Here is a 27,903-nt window from a genome sequence, read left to right on the forward strand (position 1 = left end):
CAGGTTTAACCATTCAGATAAAGCAAGCACTAACGTTAAAAGTAACCACTATTCATTCATGAAAGCATTATAAAGCAATACAATGTGTTCTCTGAGCACAACTGCATTAACACTTTGCTCTTATTTACTGAGAAAATAACTTCATGTATTCTTTTATGTGGGCCAAATAAAAGCAGAAGGAAACATGAAAAATGCATACGAGAATACGCATGTGTGTGCATAAGTGCAATCAATACAAGAATAATGGCAAACACCTCTTTACACGAGCAACAGAGCTGTCTTTAAAGAAAAAAGAAACTTTACGGAAGACTGAACCTGCAGTTGTACTATCTTATTTACACAAGCTAAATCCTTTGACACACATAGAACTTCCCTTCTCATACATGTAAAGGATTGTGCCCTAAAGAGCTGACATTATACATAATACAAGATAGCAATATTTAAAAGCAAAACAATTATAAAGATACTACCTTGCCTGAAGCAGAGAAAACAATTTGCTCAGCTTTGGACTAAAAAGTCAACAATAACTTTTTAATCTTATGTGGGTTGGCAGCAGCTGATGCTTAGCAGCCAGAAGCAGTTAAATGGCACTTCAAAAGCTTTTGCTAAGGGTATCTGCAACTACTTGGTATCATCTCCAAAACACAAGTCTTTCCTTATATCACATACAAGCCAAGAGATAAAAATCTGTGGAAGCCTACTTGGCAAAATGTCCACATGTAACCAAGTACTCTAACTAAGTATTGTACCTTTCACATGAATGACTATATCTGTGAATTATTATTACAAGAATCTAATTTTTGTGAGGTAGAAACATACACCATACTCTTCCCTCTAGGAGATAAAAAATTTTCAGAGAGAAAAAAAGAAAAAAAATGGTGGAAACTTGGCAGGTTTCTATTTCTTGACAAGATCCCTGTATTCTTATCACAAAAATAAACTGCTGTATTTCCAAATCCAAGACCATGCAACAATTACTAATCTATCACTTCTAAAGAGAGTAAATTTAAAATCAAAATGCATGCTTGCCTTCTGCTCAGATATGAGCAATAAAGGATGGCTGTATTATCACACAGCTATTTCAGATCTACTGATATATAAGAATTTTTACAGAAAAATGTCCTTTGTGTATAAAAAAAAACCATCACTTTCTCCTGAAGAGAACATGTGGCTTAAGTAAATACTCACATGCACAGGTTCATTGTGACTACTCTAGCTAACCAACATAAATGACCTTCTTAAAGCACTGTGGGCCATCTTTGAAGGGCTAGTTTTGGCATGAGTTATTTTCTACATTCCAAACTACACTGGAATATCAAAAGTTTCTTGGAATAGTTTTTGGCACGTCTGACAAAAATCCAACTTCAATAAGTCAGCACCCCAGCACTTCCTCCTCTTCTGATATTTTAACAATCCTTATAAAACATTAATTTAATTAATTAATATCTTCACTCTAAAATCTTCATAATACTGAAAGAGACCCAAGTTAAAAATATCACTGGTATTAAATATTTTATGAACACTTGTAAATCCAGTTTCAAAGTAACTATACTCAACAGTCTTTTGGGCACAATCCAGAAGAATAATGCAGCTATTGAGAAAATAGCGTATCAGTCTTGGTAAACTTTTAGACTGCATCTTATATAAATATTTACGCACCACTCAAAGAAAATACTGCAATACTTTACCTCTCAATGATACCAAAAAAAGTGAGCAGTCTTGTAATTACTGCCTTTCAGAACCTTCTTCACAGTTGTATGCACAAAGCAGCAAGTTAAACTTCTAGAATAAAAAAATATTTTTCCCCTCTTTAATTTCCTCTGATACAGAGTGGAACAAACAAAAAACCCTCTTGCAGTCATCTTGGGCATGGGGAGGGCTGTAGCCAGCCATCAGAACTTAGAGCATCCAATAACAAAATCCCCAAAGCAATTTTTTGCAAACAGCAAGAAAAACTACCCCGAAACTGGTTTTGTTTCCATATCTCTTTTTCTAAATGAGCTAAAAGATATATTGCATTATAAACTACTCTATTAAAACACTATATTTTACAAACATTTTTTCCAATTAAATATTATGATTAAAATAACTCAGTTGAATATTTTAAAAAAGCAGGTAATATTTTAAAACTGCAGGTAAGTTCTTAATAGCATTTAATCATGGAGAAATGAAAAGCTATATGCAAAGGAAACACTGCACCTAGTTCTTATCATTACCACTATTTTGTAGATGGGCCTATAGATGAGAAATTGCTTGCCTACTGTTTTGTAGCACGGTAATTCAACCTCCAGGAAAAGATGATTTTTCCTGATGTCCAATTCAGTATCATATTCTAGTTGGCAGGAGTGATTTCCTTAACATGCAACCGTTACCGATTAGTACAACATTTCACAGGGAAGGCTTTGGACCTTACAGTAAGACAAGCAGGACAGCCTTAATGCCAGAGCAGCTGCTAAGCCAAATGCAGTGTCCTTTACACACCATGTTCAAATGTGCACTCTCCCACTCAAAGAGTCTGCAGCTGCCCAAGCCAGTCGAGGCTGCTGAAACGATCTGCTCACTTACCTTCTGAGCATGAAATGAGATGCCACTACAAAGCTGCATGTTAAACTGCAATGGAGAAACACTCTGGGATTAGAAACTAGATCCAATAGCTATGGAGTGTTTCTGAGAGAGGGTCATGAATTAAGAGGCTAATCTTTAAGCTATCAATTCATACTCAATCGGGGTTATGTTGGGAAAGCTCCTGATGAGAAGGAAATGGAAATAAAGCCTTCTGTAATGAGAAGTTGATGCCAAGAAATTGTACCAAATGACCTCAGCAAGAGATCTGCTAACGTAGGGCTTTTTAAAAAAAAAAAAAGATGTTTTAAGCATTGCCAGTCTCTCTCATGTGCAAAACGCATTTCAGAATCCATCTGTATTCAGATAATTAGGATGTGAGACAACACGCCAGGGAATCAGTTTTGAGATAACTCCAATTTTCTTGCATCTATCACAGAACCTCTTTCATTTTCAATTTTTCCCCCTGCGCTTTGTGGGAAAAATAATGGGTTCTCGTATATGAATTGTGTTTAAATGATGATGGTTAAAATACAGTATATGTTGCTTTCTAATACAAATGTTGCTTAAAGCTTCTCCCTACATGATTTTTGGAGCCAAGGAACAGTTTTCGGCTTGCCGATTTATATACAGATCCTTTATACAAAAATTCAGGAACATCATTCAGAAACATGGAGTATAAAATAAAAATGTAAAAGCTATACTAACAGAACATTGCCTTACAAATATGTAAGGCAAAAATGAATTCCATGAAATTCTCATTTCAGTAAGATATCCAAGTCAGCTTTTTCTCAGAAATGGCAAGCGTCAAAGTGATTACAGATGCTGTTGAAGACCACTATTGTTGTGCCTGATCATCAAAACAGATTAATTTCAGATTCTTGAGGTTGTAAACATAATTTAAAAAAAAACGTGATCTCATCTCTCCGCAGGCGATTCCCTCATTTATCTCTTCAAAAGCTATTCATACACATATTCCTAATATTTGCATTCAGTAAGGACACTAAGAATACTCTGGCTAAACATTCCCTCAGTTTCTATGCACACAGGAGGGGATTTCCCCCCTTAAGGGGATGGAGATGATGAAACTGGCAATATTCTCACAAAACAGAATGAAACACAACGAGCACAAAAGTACAAGTGAACTACTGAAAGATGCTCTGCTTGAAGACCTCAAAGCAAAGATTATTCAAGATGCTGATCCATTTACCTAGCGACTTTTATTCCCTCCAGCTTTGATCACATAGGACATCCTACTTACATATAATATTGAACACTGAAATTGTAAACTATATATTAACAATACAAAAGTAAGAGAATACTAAGATCTGAAACAGTTACCATGTGTTTTACTGATAGACACATCATCTTTAGGGAAGTTTCCTTAAGATCAGAAAATAAATATAAACATATATCTGGAATATTAATTTGATTTCCTTTTGTGTAGGTCATTCACCTGATTTAATTGTATGTAACCAGGAATAGACCATGGCTTGCTTCATAGGCAGCTGTCCCTTATGAAACTGAACAAACCCCCAGCACACTGAATTTTGTCACCAGGAGTGGTAGTGACTGCCTTGCCCCAAAACCACAGTAACAATGAATTTAGTTTCTAACCATACTGTATTTATAAACACATCAGAAGTATAGAGCAGTCTCAGAAAAGTACCTTTAAATATAAACTTGCATGCTTGAATAGTCCAGGAATGCTCACCAAGTATGGTGACAATCTCAAAATATCTGAAGGGGTCATGTTACCCAAGCAAATTATGATCAGTATTATTATGATCAGTAAGTGCTTTCCCTCATGTATTATCATGTGGGAATGATTCACAGAGGATACATATTCAAGAGAGAAATAGCTGCTTGAAAAATGTATGCCTGTTACAGACTTAGCCATTAGAGGCCTTTATGGGTCAAAAGGATGGAGTACGCTAATGAGTTTATTAGTTCATACCACACTATGAACACATTAGAGTAGGTTAACTTCTCACCTGGGACTCTACTCCCCACTGTGGAGGCTCTCCTCTCCAGTTCCAAACAGCACACAAACAAACAAAAAAGCATGCTCAAACTGGTAATAGATCTCTAAAGAGAAGACTGAGGCAGAACAGTGAAAAAATAAAAAAAAAATTAAAAAAAAAACCCACCACCACCACCAAGTGAGGATAGTGAGGATGAGGAAAGGCTTTCTAGCCATAGCGGCTCAAGAGATCAAGAGATTTTCCAAGTAATATTCACATTGCAATTAAGCATATTCATTCATGACTGCCCTGATTGCCAGGGTTGCTTTTTTCCCCAGATTCCTTCTCTAAATCTTTTGAAATATATACACACACACTTAAAAAAAAAAAAAAAGGATTAAAAAGATGGAAAAAATAGAGCTGTTTAGTCTCCACTTACAAAAAAAAAAAAAAACAGCAGGAGACTCTAATATTCTTCAAACACAAGGGAGGGGGGACTATGGAGCCGGGGGGAGACTAGGACTAAGCCATTCACCAGGCTCACTGTCAGATAGGAAAAAATAATGAGGAAGGTGGAATTTAGACATTTGGAAAATTTTAAAGTAAGAATAAAGCACCTAACAGATGGCCTGCGGAGGTTGTGGTATATCCATCACTGGAAAGTTTTAAAAACAGATTAGATAAACATCTGTTAGATATGATTATGCAGGTATAACAGATGAGAAAGTACTTCAGATCTGCTGCTGCCCTTCTGCTAAATGAGCATTACAAAAACAGTAACATTCCCCTCTCTCATATCCCTGTGTTACTTAACTTTTACAAGAATAAATTTTACTACATATTTTAAGTGTGATAACTTGGGAGAACATAATACATCGAAGATTTGCTAACAGGCAGGATGAATAAACTCCCTGTGATTAACATCAACACATTAACTTCACACTCACTTTGGTGAAATGGGCCTATAAATTAATTTGCAATGCTGACCAACTAACTAGCAGACAGAAGAGTCCACAGCAAAAGCAGGAAAACAAGTTCCTTGCTACCCTTTATAGCATCACCATCATTCTCTTGCCAACTTCTAGAGCAAGAGAAGACATTCTAATAGTCCTCCTTTAATAGACTTACTACTATGAGCACATAGTACTTCAGCTGTGAAGAGGCACATGCTGAAGATGAATAAGCAATTAAGAGCTTTGGTTATCTTCAACTCTTATTACTTAAGAGCTTATTACTGTGGGAAGGAATTCTACAAACTGAATAATTAAAATACAGGATACAGACTGAAATACCATAGTCTCTATAGACCATCATCGCTGCAAGCTGCAAATTTAAAAACTATTTAAATAAATATCCATTAAGAATAGCTGACATACAATTTTGGGCCATGTCAGAAAAGTAAGCAGTGCCTAGGCCCCTTAAGCCATGTTTCATAAGGCTAAGAAAATATAACCAGCCTTTACAGTTTGGTATACAACAAGTGGGTTACAGTACTCAAGCTAATTTAATTTTAACTAATTATTTACAATCTAACTAATCTATGGGGGAAAAAAGGAAAAAAAGAAAAAAGAAGAAAGAAAAAAAAAACAAGGAAAAGGAAAAGAAAGCTTTATCAACTAGTGGTTTGTGGTCATCAAGCCTAGTGAGAGAATCATTTTTCACTTTTTCACTAAAGAAATTACTTTTAAAGGAAAGCACCTTGTCCTAAGGACAAAACAGAAAATTAAAAAGCTTTGTGCAGCAGGTTCTTTTGAGAAGACCCCAAAACTATCAGGGCAACATCTGCTACTGTTTAAAATTAAGATAACCATTGAAAGAAAAAGTAAAGATAGATTTCTCCCTCCTCCAGTCCCCTCCCAACAAGTTGCAGGCACTGCAGAAAATCTAACAAATGAAATGCTTCTACGCAATGATAACAGGAACCATCCAGGTAGCAGTGTAGAATAAGATTTATACAGAGGTTACTGGGTTTCTCTGAAGCCCTGATGTGTCCCCTGCATTGTAATTAGGCACCGCCAGGACAAGCATACAAAACCAGGAGGATATATTAGACAACTACTGCTTAGAGTTACTGCTAGTTTTACTCAAGTATCATCAATCATAAGTGTTTGTTAAGAATAAACCTACTCTTAATCTTTCACTTTAGGACTAAAAAAAAAAAAATAACAATTCACATTGAAGAAGGAGAAAGACTCTGAAAGGGGAGAACAACTCAATACTTGCTTTGCAGTAGCGCTTGCTTCATTCTCTGAGCTGCTATGCTGAGCATGAAGACATTTACTGATAAGCTCATGAGAAGTAGCATTTCAGTACAACAGTTGCTTATGATTCCTAAGATAAACTGCTGTTTAAGATCATCATAAGCCACAGATTATGTAATTAATAAAGGAGTAAACCAGCTCATCTTTCTTATACAATCCCTGCATCCATACCCAGAAGCGTGAACTCTAAGTTACACTTGCACAAATATCTCTGCCAAAAAAACTGCAAAGACATACATTCATTCACTCTTTTCTCTCACTGAAATTTGTGGGCAAACCTGAAGAACGCAAGGCCACGCCGCGTGCCAAAAGGCAGCAATTACAGCCTTTTTCGGCGGACAAGGGCGATTTACCCACTGTTAATTTAAAAGAGCGCGGAGCTCAGGAGCCACCTCCTCGAGCTCCGCGCCGCCATGTTGGAGCCCCCGCTTCCCCCGCAGCCGGCCCGGCCCGCGCCGCGCTCGCGGCCCCGCTACAAGGACGCGGAGGGGGCAGCGCCTCCCCCCGCGCCGGGGGCCGCTCGGGCTCAGCCCCGGGCCCAGCCCCAGGCCCGTCCCGTCGCCCCCGCTCACATGAACCGGCGGGAGCCACAACCGCCGCCCTGTCAGGAAGGACCCTCCTCCCCGCCTCGCGCGGGGCTGCCCGCTCGGGCGCCAAGCTTTTAGCGGGAAGACCCGCCAGAGCCTCATCACCCCTTTTCCCAGCGAAGGCGTTGTTTCTCACACAGTAGCACTTACGAGGTAGCTCTCTGAGTCCCTGTAGCCAGGGAGCCACCTATGGGGAAAAAAAAAAAAAAAAAAAAAAAAAAAAAAAAAGAACTTATTGTTTTTAAGCACTATAGGGAGACAGAAAGGAAAGGGAGCGCAGGCAGCTTGCTAGACATCTTTGCCCCGGGGTCCTTCTGGAAGCCGGCGGCAGGAATGACGTCACGACGAGCCGCGAGAGGGCGGCGTGTGGAGCGGGACGTCGTGGTGGCGGCAGCACCTGCCGAGGCACCGCCGGGACCGGGAGCAGAGCCGGGAGCTGCCCGCACCCCGCGCGCCCCCACCGCGCAGCGATAGCCGCCTAGAGAGAGCTTCCTACGCCTCTCGCACCTCCTCATGTGCAAGGGTGACTGTTATTAGCAGTCCCATCGGCGCGCGCGCACCTTGTGCACGGGCGGAGTGGGCGGGGCAGGGCAGGGCGGGGCGCGGCGACCGTTAATAACGGTCGTGGCGGCGCGTGCGCACAGATGGGGGTGTGTTGGGTGGGGTGCGAGCGGCTCCCCCACTCGGGCCTTTGGGCTGCGCGGCTGGGCCTAGGGTTATCTCCCCACCGCTCAGCCTCCTGTATTTTTTTTTAAACGCATATTACAGTTTTTGTTTGCCAACAAATTTTTGTTTGCAAAACAACTTTTTGTCTAATACTTATAGTCTTCTTTTAGGTGAGATGTAAAAATAAATATAACGTTCTGTTTGAATTTAGAAATGGCAGTAAGTACTGGAAAAATAACTAAATTGAAATAATTTAGTTTAAAAATTCCTTTCTTTTAACACTAGGAAAATTTTTAGCTCACTGTAAATTGAAATGCATGGTTCAGGGTAGAGAAGTCATTCTGACTGGAAATAAAGACAGTCATGAAACTAAGTACCTCTGGAACTGAACTGAAAACTAACAGACATGTTTGATGTAGATCACTTGCTTAATCTGTTGTTATTTTCCTGAGTCTGTATGTGAGTAAGCAGCTTATTCTATGGGTAGAAGAAGAAATAGAGGTAGTAAGGAGAATGTTGCTTCCCAAGTTTTTCAATATTGGGAATGCTATAGTATTCAGATGCAAAGTCTTGTCTAATTGGGTCTTATCTCTATATTTATAAATATTGCTATATTTTTATATTTAAATATATTTGTGAAGCAGCAGCACTGTATTATTGTGCTCATTTTGGAAATATTTCTTTCCCTGTTTACTGAGAAACATATTTAATTGCTGTATGTAGTCACACCCTAAAAGCCAAGTCATAAAAATCCATATCTTTTGTGTGTAAGGTTTTATTCTCTATTCCCTTTTTAAGGAACAGAAGTTGTCTGGAAGGGCTTCAGATGGTATAAAAAAAGATGTTTCCTTTAAAAGACACAGAGATGGGTGCCTCCACCTTCTTTGCCTCAGCTCTGCCACATGATGTTTGTGGAAGTAACGGCCTTCCTCTGACACCTAACTCCATCAAAATTTTGGGGAGATTTCAAATCCTTAAAACAATCACCCATCCAAGGCTATGCCAGTATGTTGACATTGCCAGAGGAAAACATGGTGAGTGTCTGTTTTATGTTTGGTTAGGGTCATGTTTATGTTAAAATACATTTGAAGACAGCTGAGCAGATTATTGGACCAGTTTAAGATGGTAGTTGTCTTTCACTATCAAAATGACTGCATGCCTGAACTGTCACTAGCAGTGTTGATGCTTTTGTTTCTTCTGTATGCAATAGAGACAGAAGTTAGTTGAATTTATCCTCTTTTTTTTTTACATTATACTAACTAATGGAAGCTGGAGATGTTCCTGCTTATTTTCCTTCCTCACTGCAAAATTCCGATACTAAAATGCTCCATCGTATCCATGTATAGAACATTGAATTAGATGCATCTGTGATGCTGCATTACTGCACCTTATTTTTGTCTTATGAACCATTTCATGTAATGGTTAAGTCTCTTGTACTTGTTTGCAGGTGTTCTTGTTGCCATAATGGTATCAAAACTTGGCTCCAAGTTTTGCTTTTTCTTTTATCAATCTTTTGCTGTTCAACCTCTCTCTTGTCAACAATTACTTCATTAGGGTATGGAGTTTTAAAATATTTTTAAATACTTATTTGTTAGCTCAAATAAGGCTTCAGTTGTCTTTCCGCCACAATGATCTAACTATTGCAAAGTAAGCAGGAATGGAGTGTTCAGCTCCCACAAAATATTTGCAACACCTGTGACAAGTGGCTATTATCTTTACCCGTAAATCCAGCAACATTCTCTGTTTCAAAATTCAAAATGATAGGATTGTTGTGGCATTTTTTAGTTTAGTTCTGTTTTGTTTTTAAGAAAATGATGTAGTGGGCAACCCTACTCCAAACTGTTAAGGGCACAGAGGGAACAGTTTATGTGTGTGTGTTTGTTTACTCTCATGCTTGTAAACTTGCATTCTGCAGCTGACAGATCTAGAAGGTATCTTTCATTTTTTGTTTGCAGTTACGTTTTGAAAGGGAAACTGGCTTTTCTTACAGCACTTTTAGAGCTGAGAGATTAAAAAACACTTGCTAACATAGTACTCTGTGAAACAGAGATATGGTTAAATGGGAAAAGTTGGCCATTTCGACAGTCAAGGTGATACAGGTTCTCAAGTGTATATAAAGATGAAGGAAAAACATTTTGTGATAATTATAGTGATATAGGGATATCTCAGGATAGTGATTAAAGCCTCTAACTGTGAAGTCATGAGAATGCTTTTTTCATAGTGCTCAGAATAGTAGCTCATCACTTTCAAAAAGAAGACAGTCTAGTAAAACAAAATTTGAGATGGATAGGGAGTGCATTCATCTTAGAATTTAAAAATGAGTGTGTCTTTAGGCTTCTGTAACAATTTCCTTATAAAATGATATTTCTGGTTGAAATAGTATTGTTTAATATAATTTGGTTTTGTATCTGGACACTTCCCACCGACTGCTCTATGTGCTGCAGAAGTAATAAAGCTCAGCTTCTTTAGGAATTATCTTAAACTCCTCTGGGCTCTCTCTACTCCTTACAATTCCCATACACAGTGCACCAATCCTTTTTTCCTCTGTATTCAGAGCCAGCCAATCAATATCTGGAATATGTGGGATTCCCCCAAATCCTGTAACTATTTGATAAATAGGTCGTACTAGAGATAGCAATGTGCTAGTTGATAAATCAGGTTCAACTTAGTCTGAATCCTTTGTCTCAAAGCTGTTGTTACTGGTCTCTCTTATCAACTCAGCTACAAATTTCTACAAGTCTGCCTATCATCTTTTAAATCCCTAGTCTTAAATCTGGCTGACATGGGCTGAGAAGTTCAAAACTTACTAGAAGAGACTGGACGTGGTGGTGGCATTTTTTTTCCTAAAGAAACAGCAAAAAGATCTGCTTTACTCAATCTGCCCTATCTCAAATATGAGAAAAATGATGATGAACCCATAATTATTGGTCATCTTCTATACAATGTATGATAAAATACCATCTGCCAAATAGCATTAGAAGGTTGTAATGTGTGTCACCTGATTTCTAATTCTGGTGTGTGTGTGCATGTATATTTTTTTCAGAGAGGCTGGTTGTGGCTGCTGAACACTGTGAAAAAAGTCTAGAAGATTTGCTACGAGAAGGCAAGCCAGTCAGGTAAAGTGCCAAGCTAAACTCAGATTCACTCACCAAAATATCAAATGTCTGTGCCAAAGATAGGGATCTTTTGTAACTACTTTTAATGGTTCATATAAATTTTAGTGTGTTAATACTAAATTTTAACTAAAATGTTTATCAAACATTATCATATTCAGATTCAACCGCATTATCATTGTTTATCAGAATATTTATTTCTGTACAATTAAGAAAATTAGATTAGTTGAGGAAACCTACAGCTCAAGTACTTTGCAGGTCATAAAATTCTGGGGTTTTTTTTTGTAAAAGTGATTTGAGCTTGCTGTTTAAGAATGAAGTTAAAATTATGACAGAATCAAAAACTTTATAAAAATTATTTTGAAGATTATGTGTCTAGCAGATAGTGAAATTTTTACACTAGAAACATATTTTCTAATGTGTGTTTTCATATACAGAAAGGTATTAGCTTATTAACTGGGATGCAGACAACATGTCAGGTACCTATGCCAGTATGCTAATAAATCCTTTGAATTTGGGTCAAACTTGTCACTTTGTCAAGGCTTTGATCAAAACTAATCCAAGAGGATATTAGGCTTCATAGTAGAATGTGCAGATTAGTTGACCTGTAGCTTTAAAAATAAAGTTATACTTAAAAAAAAAAAATCAGAATTGTTGCTAAAGGTCTTAGCTGTCATTTTAAATGAAAAGCATGTATTGTCCTATTACTTTTAGAGCAAGGGGGTGTTTATCCTTTAGACTGAAGAATTTATAGCATAAAAAATATGAAGAGTGAAAGAAAAGAAAATTATCTCCATCTGGGATAGCAAGTCCTTATAGATGGATATACCTTGTTATTTCCAGAACACAAAAATGTCTAAACATAAAACATGTTTAGAGAAATCCACAGGCTTTTCACTTAGTTACTGGGAAGTTTACAGCAAGCAGTAAATTTCATACTCTTTTGATATTAATGTAAGTGTAGAGAAGAGGCAGCAAAATGATTGTCAATTTCTGGGTCTTCCAAGATGGTGATGAAATGTCAAAGGGACTGCGTATGAAGGCAATTACATTTAAAAGTTGCAGTTGCTTAGGTTCCTTGTTAGTCTTTGCTGTCATTTTAGTAATACTTCTGTAAAAATCTTTGAGATAATTAAAGTAACAAAGAACCACTGGAAGTAATAAACAAAAACACAGTCGAGGTATCTGAGGTGAGCTGTTTTGAATTGTCCTGATAAACTTCATATGGTTAATTCCAAATTAGGTTTGTATGAATGGAGTAATACTGTCTTGGTAAGGCGTTTGAGTCTTGCAACCCCTAAATAGGATGCTAATAATCTTGTCTGGCATTGACAATGTGAAATGCCTTGTTTCTCTGTCAGCTTTTTGTGTAATATAGCTTGTATTGGAGACACAATGTTGATCAGTATGAAATCTCTTCTTGTGATTGCCAGTGTTGCAGCAGTACAGTATGTCTTGAGGAATGTTAGGCAAATATGGCTTCCATTTTCTCTTAAGCTAAAGAGGTATCTGAAGATTGTGTGTGATATATGTTACGGACTTTCACGCATTTTTGCATCAGGTTTTTATTGTGCAAGGTTCCAGAAATAGTTAAAGCATCAGAAGCTCATTTTTTCTCTTTCAACTCACACTGCTTTTTGAGCATGTGTATCGTGGTGTTGGATGAGAAGGAGGCCAGGCTGTCTATTCTCTTGGCTGTTTTTGAAAAAGTATGCAGGTAGCTGTTTTAATTTGCCTTGAATTGCTTCATATAGCAATTTAGGTTTTCTGACAATTTATATTGCTATTTGATCCTGTAGCCTTAGAATTACCTTCCTAACCAAGGGCTAAAGATGTATGGAATTGATGTTTGTTCTTGAGGAAAAATTTTTTCCTCTTGAATTGAGAGAGAAAATTTCATTTGAGTAACTTATTCTACTTTTTAATGTTCTAACTGGATTTTTCCAGTAAGTTTATAACGCCTGAAACAGAGCTAAAATGTAGCCTCTATATTCTTAGTTTTGAGGGACATTAGTGATTCATGTATTGTAAATTACAGCTTTTACAATAGTAGTTAAAAGATAAGTTATGTTCACTTCAAGTTTCCTGCAAGACACATTTTCCTTAACAGATGATTTTGTTTCTTTCGTGAGACTCTTAAATATCCAGAAATAACTTGGATGGACCAGTTCCAAGTTATCTGCCATGTAATCTGTCTATATCAATTACCACTGGAAGGAAGTATTTGACTTTTTCCGTATATTCTGATTGTGTTATTTGGTGATAGCAAAGCTGGTTACACATCTGGGGTTGATATGTATGCTATTGCAATTAATTTATAAACTGTGTATGGAATGTGAGAAGCTCTTCTGGTTTCTAGATTAATTCTCCCTGTATTTGCCAGGAACTGTCTTTTGCACCTGTATCACAAGCGGATGTGAAATCAGCAGGAAATCTTCTGTTATATTAGCACTGAAATTCAAGACATAACATTATGGCCTGTCCGTCTTTCCATGTGTATTGCAAAACAGGCCATACAGCTGTTGGGTAGTTATTTGCAATTAATTTCCGAAGTAATGCATTAAGTGTACTATGTATTTCTTTATATCTGAATTATGTTAGAAAAGATAATGCATTTGAGTTCTAGGTATAATGAGCTTGAGTCTGACAAGCATTTCCGGTTCTAAAGGATCATCAGCCTAGATGACTGGAAATTAGAGCTCTAGCCATATACCCAATGCTCTGTCCCAGTGAAGTGCGAGAAGCTGCCAGTATATACTGACTTCCAGTATATAGTCTTACTCTGTGCATATATGTTTATATGTATGTGAATTTATATAATGTGCATTTAGATATTTATAGGAAAACTCATTTATAAAAGTCAAAAAATCTGAGAGTGCAAAAAAAGCTTTTAAGTATATTCAGAAGTCATTTCAGTTTTCAAAGGACTGGACTTATGTACACAAGCACAATAAATACTACCTGATCTAAGTTCATAATAGCTTAATGTTGCTGAGAGATTTGAAAATACTCCTTGAAGTCTAGCTAGCTCTCCTTGTGTTGTCTTGTCCAGCAAGGATTTATTTTTGTGTGTGTGTATGTGACTATATTCAAAGATAGCATAAAAAATGTGGAAGGTAGAAGTTCCATGCTTCAGCAGTCTCATCAAGGATAATTTTCATTGTGACAGTTGTGACAGTTAAAATTTTAGTAGACTTGAAAATTTGCTATTTACTTTAGCATTGTTGATACTACAGACCCAATGTAAGAATTTATTTTTAAGATTCTCCATCTAATAAGCACATTTAGAACTGTTCCTTTGGGATACCTTTTCTACACAGTGTTAAAGGTGCTCTTTTCTTTGCTCCTGTGTTGCCACAATTGGTTTTGTGTACGTTTCCAGCCATTTTTGGAATGTGTTCCTTTGAAAAAACTGGTCTGCACTTGTGTTATAATAATAAAAGTGCCAGCAAATACTGACATTTAGCAGACTTTTGGCACCTACAGTGCAGTTTCTGGATTGGTCTTCAATTTGTGGCTTGGGCAATATTAGCCTATTCCCTTCCTCAATAAAATATAGTTGTCATATGTTTTGAAAGTTACGGTTTTGAAAAATTACTAGTGAACCATCAGAGATACAAGGTATGGTTTGTTATACATGGAACATTTGATGGGAAGCAGACTGTGCCTGCAGCTGTTTACTGGTTTGGAGAAAACGGGATCTGATTGATTCGGATGAGTACATTTTATTTGTTTTTATTAAGCTGTTTGATTACTGATTGGATTAGATTTTCTTATGCCATCCTAGGTATTAATATGCTTTTGGTAAACTTCAAGTGAAATTACATTATAGAGTATGATATTAGGGAGAAAAAGGCAATTTTTGAGTATTCAGGTTTTTTTCAAAAGTGTTGCAAGGCAGGTGCAAGTCATCAAAATGCTGAAGGCTTTACATGATGATTTGAAGAGCTGCATATGAGTAAAACTTCAAGGGATAGATGTACTCTGCTTTAAATCAAGTTTGTGTTGGAATTCCACATGAGAAATCCATATGTCACAATGAGGTTGCATTTAACAAGGATAAATGATGAACTAGTAAAATAAAGTAGCGTTAATAAACAAACTTCTAAAAATTAGTTTTTTCCTAGGCATGTGTGAGAGTCTATATTTCAGGGCATTCAGTGGCTTCAGGGAATTCTTTTATTTCTTGCCAATGGTTTATTTCCAAAGCTATGATGAAAGAACAGGCATTAGTCATGACTTGCTTATAAATTATCCAAAATTGCTTTTCTTAATATAAGTGTATTCTGTAAATAATGTCTAGTCTGACTGCAAAGTCTTCTTGTAGCGTTTCTCTAGCACAAGGTATCTCATATAATAGTCCCTTCACATGGAAGAAAGGTAATTTGGAATGTAAAAGGAAAACAGCTTTCGTGATGTAGTCAAGATGAACAGTCCTACTCTTAATTTTAGTAAACTTTTTACGTGGAAACCAAATTCTGTGTTTGTATAGGTGACTGCAATACTTACTGCAAAGATATCCAAGAGGATATATGTCCCCTCTTTTTTTGCATATGAAACATAGCAGCATGTGTGTGATTATTTTTCTCATAAAAAGAAAACTAAGAATCATCCTGCTTTTTATGAAATTATGTCAGTCTACCATTTTGTTTTTATTTTCTGTTAATAATAAGTAGGTATGGTGGTTAACAAAAATAAAAAGTCACTAGATAAAAGTGTATAAATAAATTTCAGTCTTTTATGTCCTACTACATTGCTTGTAAACACGTTCTATGGATTTTAGTGCTAAAAGTGGTATTAAAAATATTGAACTGAAATTAGTTAGAAGTTAAAGCAAAACAAGTGGAGAGTTTTGAGTCCGTAGTACTGTGAGTTACTTTCCTAAAGATCAAGTACCTGTCTCAGGAAGTAAGTACTTTCATCCAGTAGACTTATTACTTCAAGATGCTGTATGGATGTGTGTTAGAAGTACATTCTGCATAACCAAGTAAATTACCACGAACAAGCTAATGACTGAGCAAACAAATACCAAGTTTGCATTGCGCAAATCTTACAAGATTAATTTGACCCACATTGTTAATCTTTATATTGATTTATGATAGTTAGAATAAACATTGCAGGTTTGTGAGAACAAGTTCTGGTTGGTATATGGTTATTTTAGTGTAATATTGTGTTTGGCACTTCATCCTGGTTGTTGAATGGGAAGAAAAAAGAGAGGGAAAAAGTCATTAAACTTGCAATATAGTGCATACTTTTGAAAGGAGACTGCATTTTGAAAGTGCCAATTTATGCACTTGGAAATACTGAGCAATATTTTGGGAGGAGCGTTTGTCTCTAGGGTTTGGATGATTTATTTAGGTGAGTGGCATCTTTACCATTGGTGAACTGTTGGTAAGAATTCAAATACATACATATATATGTATATAAAAACATAAAATAGAAAAGTAGGAATTTACCCTGTTGCTAATGATTAATTCTCTCATTTGGCAAAGACTAATATCCCAGAGATATTGAACTTCATATCAGAGGCTGAGAAATTTGTAGAAGTAGCTATCCCATAAAATTAAAGCATGGTCAGTAATCATTCCTACTCCTATCTGTACTTATCTGTGTTAGTGCTTGTATTTTTAATCTTTTTGATTTTTTTTTTAGCAACAGAAGTCATTTGACAAGTTCATTATCTTCTACAGTATGTTATTGATTGTTTTCTAGTCATGATTTCTAGAGCTGTCAGTTCAGTCCATACTGCCATACAACTACAATAATGTTAACTGCATTAAAATTACTACACTTAGCTTTTCTTTCTCTTAGATTGATCAGGCTAATGAGATTTTACTAACCCACCTGGGACACCACAGAAAGAATAAGAAATAACTTGGGATGTTGAAGTTAGGAACTTACCACCTCTTCTGAAGTGAGAAGTAAAAAGTAAGCATGGCTAACAGTAAGCAAAACTCCATTCTTGTGCCATAGATATAGGCCTTCCTTAGAAATAATGTAAAATACATAGCAGTCACTTATGAAGTTGTCACTCATAACCTTCAATGGCAGAGATCACACCTATGATCTTAAAATGTATGCTCTTTACCTCGTGCTCTGCTGCGGTAGTGTGAGCGTCATCTGCTCAGAGAAGCTGAAGCGGGTCTGCAGGCAGCTGTGACCTTATCTCTGCATGTCCCCTCTGGGTGCTGTGTGTAGGCATACATGCAGGAAACACTGGCTGAGATTGGCAGCTTGCCCAGATGGCCTCTATGGAAACCAGGAGCAGAGGCTACTGCAGGACAAGATGAGGTGTAAAAGATTGAACTAAAAAAAGGAGCTTTCTCAGGCAGTCTCTTTATTTGCAAGTAATGTGATCCAGTAGGAGCAGATGTGTAAAGCAAAGTGCGCTATACACCTTTTAGGATTGCTGCTTCAGTGTAGCTCGAGCTAGTTGGGATTGGCCCGCTAACAGCTGTAGGACTGTTGTCAGGCTTCTGGATCCTGTCTTCTGTTTCAGTTGCATCTAACACTAAATGCAGTGTGTGTGTGCTCTAAACCACTTGGTGAAGTGAATCAAGCACAGTAGGAGGGGATGATCAGAAGGTTTGCTTTGAAAGCCTCCTTCTGATCCAAGCTCCAAGTGTTAATGTGAAACTCGTTATTTTGCTCCTGTTGCAAACACAAAATTGAATGGTATTGCTTTCATTTGTTTGCATTGAATAAAATGGTTTTGCATAAGTAGAAAAGCTAATGTTGCCTCACAGTCACAGGCCCTGGTTCTCATGGGGGACTTCAATTACCCTGACATCAACAGGAAGGACAACACAGCCAGGCATAACCAGTCCTAGAGGTTCCTGCAGTGCATTGATGAAAACTTTTTGATGCAGGTTGTGGAGGAGCTAACAAGGAGGGCTATTTGACCTCATGCTAGCAAACAGAGGGACTTGTAGGAGATGTGAAGGTGAGGGATAGCCTTGGCTGCAGTGACCATGAGTTCAGGATCCAACGAGGAGGAGGCAGGGCTGTAAGTAGCCTTGCAACAATAGACTTCAGGAGGACCAACTTTAGCCTCTTCAGAGACCTCTTCGGAAGAATCCCATGGGCTAGAGCTCTAGAAGGAATGGGGGCCCAAGAGAGCTGGTTAGTTTTCAAGGGGCACTTCCTCCACGCCCAGCAACACTGCATCCCAGTGTGAAGAAGTAGGGCAGAGGGGGCAGGAGGCCTGTGTGGATGAGCAACGAGTTTGTGGCAATGCTCAAGCAGAAGAAAGTGGTATACTGAATGTGGAAGAAAGGACAGGCCCCCTGGGAGAAATACAGGAATGTGGTCAGGGAATGCAGAGATGCGACAAGGAAAGCTAAGGCCCGTTTGGAATGGAATCTGGCAAGGGATGTTAAAAATAACAAGAAAAAATTCTTCAAATATATTAACACGCAAAGGAAGATCAGGGAAAACATGCGTCCACTGCTGAATGGGATGGGGACCCTGGTTATGAATAACACAGAAAAAGCAGAGTTGCTGAATGCCTTCTTTGCTTCTGTGTTTACCAAGGGCAGCCCTTTAGAGTCCCAGGCCCTAGTGACAAGAGAAGAAGCCTGGAGAGTGGAAGACTTGTCCTAGGTAGAGGAAGATTGGGTCAGAGAGCACCTAAGGAAACTTGATACCCCCAAATCCATGGGCCCTGATGGGATGTACCCCAGAGTTCTGTGAGAGCTGGTAGATGTTATTGCTAAGCTATTCTCCATCTTTGAAATATCCTGGAAAAAGGGGGAGGTACCAGGGGACTGGCAGAAAGCCAATGTCACGCCAGTTTTCAAAAAAGGCAAGAAGGAGGACCCAGGCAACTACAGGCCAGTCAGCCTCACCTCTGTCCCTGGAAAAGTGATGGAACGGCTCATACTGGCCGTTGTCTCCAGGCATGTGGAGGACAAGAAGGTGCTCAAGAGTTTCCCCTTGGTGAATCCATGCTGGCTATCTTGCTTGACTAACCTGATAACCTTCTATGATGGAATGACTGGCTGGGTAGATGAGGGGAGAGCAGTGGGTGTCATATATCTCTACTTCACCAGGGCTTTTGACACCGTCCCTCACAGCATCCTTCTGGGCAAGCTCTGAAAGTGTGGGATAGATGAGTGCACAATGAGGTGGATTAGGAATTGGCTGGATGGCAGAGCTCAGAGGGTGGTGATCAGTGGTGCAGAGTCTAGTTGGAGGCCTGTAGCTAGCGGGGTCCCCCAGGGGTCAGTCCTTGGTCCAATCCTCTTCAATTTATTCATCAATGACCTGGATGAAGGCACAGAGTGCTCCCTCAGCAAGTTTGCTGATGATACCAAACTGGGAGGAGTAGCTGATACCCCAGAGGGCTGCGCTGCCATCCAGAGGGACCTGGACAGACTGGACAAGTGGGCAGTGAGAAACCTCATGCAATTCAACAAGGCCAAGTGCAAGGTTCTGCACCTGGGGAGGAATAACCCCAGACACCAGTACAGGCTGGGGACTGACCTTCTGGAGAGCAGCTCTGCAGAGAAAGACCTGGGTGTCATGGTGGACGACAAGTTGACCATGAGGCAGCAGTGTGCCCTCGTGGCCAGGAAGGCCAATGGGACCCTGGGGTGCATTAAGAAGAGCGTCTCCAGCAGGTCGAGGGAGGTGATCCTGCCCCTCTACTCAGCCCTGGTGAGGCCACATCTGGAGTATTGTGTCCAGTTCTGGGCTCCACAGTACAAGAGGGATGTGGAGCTGCTGGAGAGAGTCCAGCACAGGGCTACAAGGATGATCAGGGGCCTGGAACATCTGCCCTATGAGGAGAGGCTGAGGGAGCTGGGCCTGTTGAGCCTGGAGAAGAAGAGGCTGAGAGGGGACCTGATCAGTGACTATAAGTACCTCAAGGGAGGGAGTGAGGAGGCTGGTGCTGGCCTCTTTTCAGTGGTGGCCACAGACAGAACTAGAGGAAATGGCTGTAAACTGAAGCATCGAAAGTTCCACAGGACCTTAAGGAAACATTTCTTAACAGTGAGCTTATGTGTCCCCTTTGCTGACTGTCAAAGTAATTTCTTAAGATTTGAGTCTGTCCCATTTTTCTCATGGGTGATCAAATTCCTGACAGATGCAGTTAATTTTCAAAGATGCATTATTTGCAGTGGCAGTGAAATAAGGAAAACCAGAAGTTGTGGAATGTAGTTCTGGTTTTACTGAATATTCATAGAATTATTGTTAATGTTAAAATTTAATGAGAATAACTTGTCCCTCAGGAGTTTGTGTGATTGGTGTGTACATCCTCTGAAGGAATATTTATTTTTCCCTCATGACAATCCTGAATAATCTCTACAAATACTTGACCTTTAATGTAGCAGTTGTTGTGGGATTCCTGAAGGCCAGTGGTCATGCTGTGAGCAAGCCAGATAAGGGCAGAAGGGCGCCAGACCTAGATGAAAGGGCAGAAGGGCACCAGGCCTAGTTGAAAGGGTGGAAGGACTGCTGACTAAGAGATAAGGAGATCTTGCGGAGAGTCAGATAAGGAGGCAAAGAGTTGACGCAAATAAGAGCTAACCTATCCTGAGCTCAAGCCTTGCAATATGCATGAACCTAATTAAGTTGTGTATAAGAGTGCACACTGAATGTTCAATAAACGAGTCTTGTCGATGACCATATGGTGTCGCAGTCTCCCTTTCTCCTACAAATGGTGACCCCGACGTGATGCAACGAAGGGCAATCCTCTCTCGGACAGAAAAGAAATCGGGAGAAGGACGCACCACGGTGGAGAAAGTAGGAGTTGGGTCCTCTGCAGCCAGGACGGTGCAAATCCGCCAAGCAAACGCTGGAAGGACGGCACCCCCGAAGATCATATAGATGGTTTCGGGCCATACGCGCCACCGGAGCCTGGAGAGCTGCAACAGCGCGCTGACGTCAGGAATGGATAGGCAAGTGGCGTATGAATTATTTACCCGTACCTTACAACAATGTAACGTACAGGGAATTGACTTAAAGACCATGGTGAAGCAGGGATTGTGGAAGTCCTACGGAAATTTGGTGAATAGGCTCGTGCAATCCCTGGAGCAAGCTACTGATGAACAGGCCCTCTGCAAGCTTTTGATCTGGTGCAGAGAGAATGGGTTCAAAGCCGAGCCCCACCTAGTGTTCAAATCCGATGTGAAAACAAAAAGCAAAGTGGCCGCCGGAGTCACGGCAGCCTTTGCGAGCGCTTCAGGACCGGGACCGCCACGCCACCGACAACGGCTGGTGTTTGGAGATCCATCGCCAAAACCCCCCGACCTGCACCTGCAGCACCTGCACCATCTGCGCCCCCACTTCCGGACCCCCTGTCGAGCCTGAGGAACAGCCCGGCTGGGTCCAGGACTTGTTGAATCGCCTTGAAAAATTAGAGAAGGGGGCCGGGGAAGAGAAGGCGAATGAGATCAAGGAAACTTACGTTGCTGATGGCTTGACAACAGCCAGGGGGGAGGTGCAGGGGAATTTGACCTGTCTTTTAAAGTGGGGGTTGAAGAATTGTAATGCTTTAAGTGAGGACAGAAACCGTTATTAGGGCTATTATTTCTGTTTGCTATGTTCGTCTTTATTATGTGTTGTGTCCTTTGTATAATGATGCTGACACGAGGTATGGTTGAAAGGAGGAAATTTGTATGATCTGTAGAGTCATAATGGGATCTTGAGAAAGAAGATGTTTGCCTGCCCGGGAACTGCAAACATCCTCTAAACTAGTTTGAAGGTCAAACACCCGAGAGGAAGATGAGAAAGGCAGGACCCTCAGACTGACGGCTGGGACCACTTTCTGATATGCGCATTTGCGCACCCAGGAGGGAAGGTTACGTGACTGAAGGCGGAGTTTGTCCGCCCCCCGGTCTGCCTGCTGGCACGTACTGGCCCTACGTGGCAGGATGCACCGGGCTTAAACAGACAGTGCAGAGAGAGGGGGGGTGAGACTCCTAATACTGAGATCCACGTTGTCTCCGCGGGGACGCCCGCTGAGCTGGGAGCCTGTCAGCAACCCTCTAATCTGCCAACTCGAGAAGATGTTCAGTCTCAGTATCCTGCCGACAAGTATTACCTCAAGAGTAGTTATTCATACATTGCTTATTAAAGGTGCTTTCACCTGAATAGAGGCTCGCAGTAGCCACATTGTTTTGGGTGATTATCGCCAAATCCCAGGCCCATTCACAACCTAATTGGCGACAAGGATCGGCTTTGGCAATTGAGACAGTGGAACTCACTAGTGAAGTGCACAGCTACGTGAGGTCGTGCCACTAGATAGAAACTATGTTTGTGCTGTTTGTGTGTGTGGTCTTTAGATGTTTATTGTGTAATGTGTATCAGCAGAGAGGACTGACTAAGTACAACAAGAAAGTGCAGAATTTGAAAGCGGGAAAGCCAGGAGTAACTCAGACTATGGCGTCCCCCCCACCAGTGGAGGAATGGGAGCTGTACTCTGACTTGTGTCCTTGGAAAGAGACTAGGGAAATACTTCTGCACAGGAAGTAAGAATGAAGAACCAAAAGCTGAAATACTGGCTACAAAACAAAACAAAAAAAAAAAAAAAACAAAAAAAAAAAAAAAGGGGAGAATTGGGAATTTTTTAATTTTTTTGATTTATAGATATTGGAACCAGATGGGTGCCAGCGAAATGGGTGAGACCTTGGCTGGAAGCAAACGCGCCTAGATCAGATGTAGCAGGCAAGCAACCAGTACCCTAGCTGTGGAAAGTGTGAGCCTGCAGAAGGAAAACATGGGAGGAAGAAGTGTTACTGTTGTTATTAGCTGTATGTTGTAGCTTTTAGGAGGTAGTATTGCTTTTAACGCTATTATAGGGGTTAATGCTGCTTTTAGCACTAATGGATATGTTATGCTTTTTAGGCAGATTGTTAATTATAACCAAATCAAGAGTTGTTGGCTTTGTGGAACAGCAGATCAACTCGATGCACCGGTGTTAGGTATTAAGTGTTGGGATGGTGTTGTTGATCCTATGTTGCATTCTACTAGTTGTGCCTTGCTTATTGAAATGTGTATCAAATATGATTGAGAATGCTGTAAAGAAGGTTTGGCTGGCTACAATCACTGAGCAAAACGGGTTTGATGATTCCACTAATCTTGTGCATTTTGGTGGTCGTTCCCTGCCTGATTAAGTGTCTGAGACAGACGGTAGACAAGGCGATCAAAGACATATTTTGGATGAACCATCAAGAATCCTGGCTTGCTCAAAAACAAGAAGGGGGAATTGTGGGATTCCTGAAGGCCAGTGGTCATGCTGTGAGCAAGCCAGATAAGGGCAGAAGGGCGCCAGACCTAGATGAAAGGGCAGAAGGGCACCAGGCCTAGTTGAAAGGGTGGAAGGACTGCTGACTAAGAGATAAGGAGATCTTGCGGAGAGTCAGATAAGGAGGCAAAGAGTTGACGCAAATAAGAGCTAACCTATCCTGAGCTCAAGCCTTGCAATATGCATGAACCTAATTAAGTTGTGTATAAGAGTGCACACTGAATGTTCAATAAACGAGTCTTGTCGATGACCATATGGTGTCGCAGTCTCCCTTTCTCCTACAAGTTGTCACGCTAATAGTAAAGTAAGACTTTACTATTACATACAAGTTCTTAAATTCTGGGCAGCCTTTCTTTGCTTGTGTTCTTATTCTTGATATTGGCTGCCATAGGAAAGCTCTTTTCTACTACTAGTGACAGCTTTCTTCTCCCCGCCTGAGGATTCTTGCTAGATACTGGTGTTTTTTCATCTCTGAAGAAGGTTATCCCCTAGCTTTATGGAACGATAGATTATGTGTGCAGGAAGACCGTTCTGCTTAGAGAAGCCAAATACATTAATGGACCTGAGTTCTTGAACTCTTAGGTCTTTGAGGAATAAAATTTATTTTGTTTTTTCATGAGCTGATTATTTTGGGACCATTCTTTGTCTTTCATTGGAAAGTGTTTTCATGTGGATTCTTTGTTGTTGTTGTTGTTTTCTTAATCTGTAAACAAAGAAAAAAGTCTTTGATTCCTCCAGGATCAGAAAACATGGTATTGAGAAATCACATGGCTTACTCAGTGAGGTTTTCTCTTCTCCTTACTATGTAACATGTGTGATCAAAGACACTTTAATGCATATATATGATCTCTGAATTCATGCAATATTTTAGTGATTGAGAGCTCCTTGCTCTGGATGGCTGGATGTTAAAGCTGGGTTCTTTTGTGAAAAAGTGGTCCCTTCCTTTAGAGTCTCTACAGAAGGGTAGAAGCACATCTGTCTAGGCTGAGAGAGCTTCAAAGACTGGGCAAGGGTAGTACCTGCTTGCTGTATAATCAGTTTATGTTTATCTTCCAGACACAACTCAAGTTCATTAAGGTTTGTGATGAAAATGTGACGTGCGTTTTTTTGTTGTTATTGTTATTTCTTTGTTTTTAACTTTTCATATACTTGGAATATACAAAGACTTGCAGATTTAATATGATGGCAGTTAAAAACAAGCTAAGTGTGGGATATATCTTTCTTTTCTATATTTAGGCTATCGCTAGCCTTTTAGTGGTACTTTTTTCTTTTTTGTGAACAAGAAAAAAATACAGCATATTTTTAGAAGCATCTAAAAAGTTTGCTTAAATGTATTATTTTAACTTCAGGTGTGTTTATGTGTATGGATATGCATGTCTTTACAAGGAGGGAAAGCAAAGAAGTTAGCTTAAAGAAAAACAATTAATTTTTTAGATGTTTTTTAATACTTAAACCGATATAATGCTAGCATGTTTAAAAATAGACTTGGAATTCTGAGTATATTCCCCAATTGACTTCTTCCAGTACATAGATCTGCTAAAACCAAAAACTAATGTAGTGTAGGAATTAGTCAACTGATTCCAAGTAAAATATTTTAACTTTTTATCTTTGCGAAGAATATGCTACTTACACTGTAAGCAAGAGCTTCTTGGAAAGCTGCCTCTTAGTAGTGAACTCTGAGGATAATTTCCTTCCTCCTACTTGAAAATATGACAAAACCTATTGTTTTCAAATGACATGGTTTCATAGTTTTTCCTAAGAATAAATAGAGATTATGGCCTATTCCCCGAATTTGAAAGAAAACTTCAAAATTTTGTTGTCTTGGTTTCTCAAAGAGTCTTACTTTGACACTGATCTTTGTAGCAGAGAATCCTTAGAAAATGTTTCTGCCTTCCTTTTGCTCTAAGCCTGAGTTGCATAGTGGTTGAGAATTAGATGTGGAAGGAAATGACTGTAACGTGAGAATAAGATACCTTAAGCAATTTAACATTTGTATCACTTAAGGGTTTCAAATGCACAGTCTAAGTTGGCCTACTGATACTGAACTTTTCTATACTCATGGCTGTGCCACTGTAAATGTTTTCTTCCTTGGTATAAAGAAGGAAGCCAAATTCTCTGTGACACTGAGCCACGTGGTGATTTTTCTTGAGTCCACGCTGCTGCCTTTTTTTATTACCACAGACCATACTAGTTGCACTAGTGTACAGTTTTAGTTCCTTCCTCTATTGGAGTAGGGAGGAAAGCAATGATGAAACTCTGCAGCAGGGTTCCTGTGGGGGAATATTTGAAAAGCAGCGATGTTGAGTGAATAATGCAAACAATAATATAGATTATAAAGAAGGGTTGTATTGTATTCCTTTTCTTCTGCTAAGAACAATTCTTAAATGTGGGATTTCTTGTGTTACTAAAAAGTATACTCAACTGAACTGCTTTCAAAGTTATGTTCACAGTTTAAAAGCAGAATGAAAGGGCTTACTGAATTCTGTCAGATGAGCATTATGAACTTGTTGTAGATATCCTATGTGAAATACCTTTTTGCTTGAGTTGGAGACTTCCTGAGGACTTTGCCTATAAAAGTCTCTTTTTTGTCTTATATTCTCTGCTTGTTGCATTCCTTTACAGTTCATTTCATTCTGATCATGCGAATGCATTTCCAAGCAAACTGGCGATGTTTACAGTCACAGTCCCTAGTGCGTTTTTTTTAATCAAACACATAATAAAGTGGTAAATAAACCATTCCCACCTGCATCAAAATCTTTGTTTTATATGGAGTATTTTTTAATTTATTTACTCAGGAAGACCCAATTCAACTTCATGTCTGGTTTTCAACCCAGTCCTGTTTTTGATCCCTTTTTCCAGCTGGTTAATTGAGGCATAAGGAGGTCAGGTGGCTTTCCTTGAGGTCAGTGTGGTGATTCAGTCTCAGCAGGGATTATACCAAGCTCCATCCTTTGCTGTTAACTGCTTGGCCACTTCTGAATAAATGGTCCATCTGTGTTGTCGGCTGTAATGGAACTAACTGGAAATGGTTTAGTTTTGCTTGTGGTGAAATCTTGTCACATTTATGAGTTCAGAAAAATTACATCTGTTTACAACCTGCTTCCATTCCACTTTGAAGAACAGTTTGTTGTGCTGGACCTCTTAATGCTGCCTAGTTCTAACAAGTTTTGAGATAATGATTGATTGCTTTGCTGGTTTGTGTCATTCTGGTGCATTTCTTTGGGGCAGACCCTGTCTGACATCGCTTTTTGGAATGGAACCCATGCTTTCATGCCTTGTACTGTGAAAATGGTGCTGTGAGCCTCAAATTATTTTTGGTGAGGTGTGCTTCCTCTAGAGCTTATTTGTTTACAGCCACAACACAATGTTAGAACAAGACACACAGGTTGCATAGAGGACTTCCTTTGTGTTCAGTTCTGTGCAAGTACACATAAGCTGTTAAGCCAAAACTTATCTACAAAACTATGTTGTGTTCGGACTTGTACCTGCTTGAGTGGAGTCAAGAGTTCTAGCTTTCACTTTTTTAGAATTTCCTTTTGTCTTGGGTTGTGATTGGGTTGAAGAGTGACTTTTAATAATAATCTACATTCATCTCCAATAGGTGCAAACGCTACAAAATTCTGAAGTAGGTCATGAGGCTTTCTGGTGCCAGTCTTGTGTTGTCTCTGAATTGTAGTGGGACCTGGGCATTTGACTGGGTGGAACCTTCAAAATAATGCATTCAGTGCTGACTCTGCTGTTAGTGCTTTCTGGGTGTACCTTGCTTCCTAATTCTATGAAATGGACTAGATCCTCTGGGTTAACTGTCACAATAGCATAAAAGCAAGTGGAATTTGCAGCTATCTGTAAATTTCCATCACTAGTTAAAAATAGCTTAGATGCATTTGGGACAACCAGAAGTATTTCTTCTGTCCCCAAGAGTCTGCTGTTATCTGCACTTCACCTCCAGCCCTGCTCTCCTTTTCTCTCCCATTATCTTTGCTTCTACATTGCTGTCTGGATACATCTGCATGTTATGGGTAGATGCTGTAATAGCCATAGCTGCCTGGGTCAAAATCAGCAAAGGGGGAGATTGTTTTGCAACTCAGATGCTTATGGAGGTGCCAACAGCATGTGTGTTTTGTCTAGGAGAAGGAAGGGCTGGGAACAGGAAGCAGTCAGGGAGGAGTTTGGTGATGTGTGGCTTGTCTTACATGTTAGACTACTCTGTTACAGCACTGAAAGGGAATAGACAAGATGAATTTCCAGTTAATGCCCTGAATGCATTTCTGTTAAAGACAAATATAGTGATTTCACATGCAGGTCGCATTAATTTGCCTTACATCTCAAGTACAGAAAAGTTCTGCTACCTGAAAATTTTCCTGATATGGATACAATATTAAGGCAGCCCTCCTCACACACCCTGCTGTAATCTGTGACACACGCACACACACACACACATATATGGACTGTTGTTGCTGACTGTCAAATGCATTTTTCAAATTTTTTTTTCCCACAGTG

The 27,903-nt window shown here is 39.5% G+C and overlaps 1 protein-coding gene across 1 annotated transcript in view; it reads left to right on the forward strand.

Annotated features, from left to right (window-relative positions):
- Positions 1–8,850: 8,850 nt before the first annotated feature.
- TBCK (TBC1 domain containing kinase) overlaps positions 8,851–27,903 on the forward strand; it is an 82,396-nt gene continuing 63,343 nt past the window's right edge. Inside the window, exons 1-2 of the mRNA XM_010222597.2 lie at positions 8,851–9,074; positions 11,084–11,156. Coding sequence (XP_010220899.2) covers positions 8,882–9,074; positions 11,084–11,156 — 266 coding nt within the window. The 5' untranslated portion in view covers positions 8,851–8,881. The remainder of the gene's footprint in view (positions 9,075–11,083; positions 11,157–27,903) is intronic.

The sequence above is a fragment of the Tinamus guttatus genome, unplaced genomic scaffold, assembly GCF_059628265.1.
Source record: "Tinamus guttatus ecotype Peru unplaced genomic scaffold, ASM5962826v1 Tinamus_guttatus_pri_ptg000202l, whole genome shotgun sequence".
NCBI lineage: Eukaryota > Metazoa > Chordata > Aves > Tinamiformes > Tinamidae > Tinamus > Tinamus guttatus.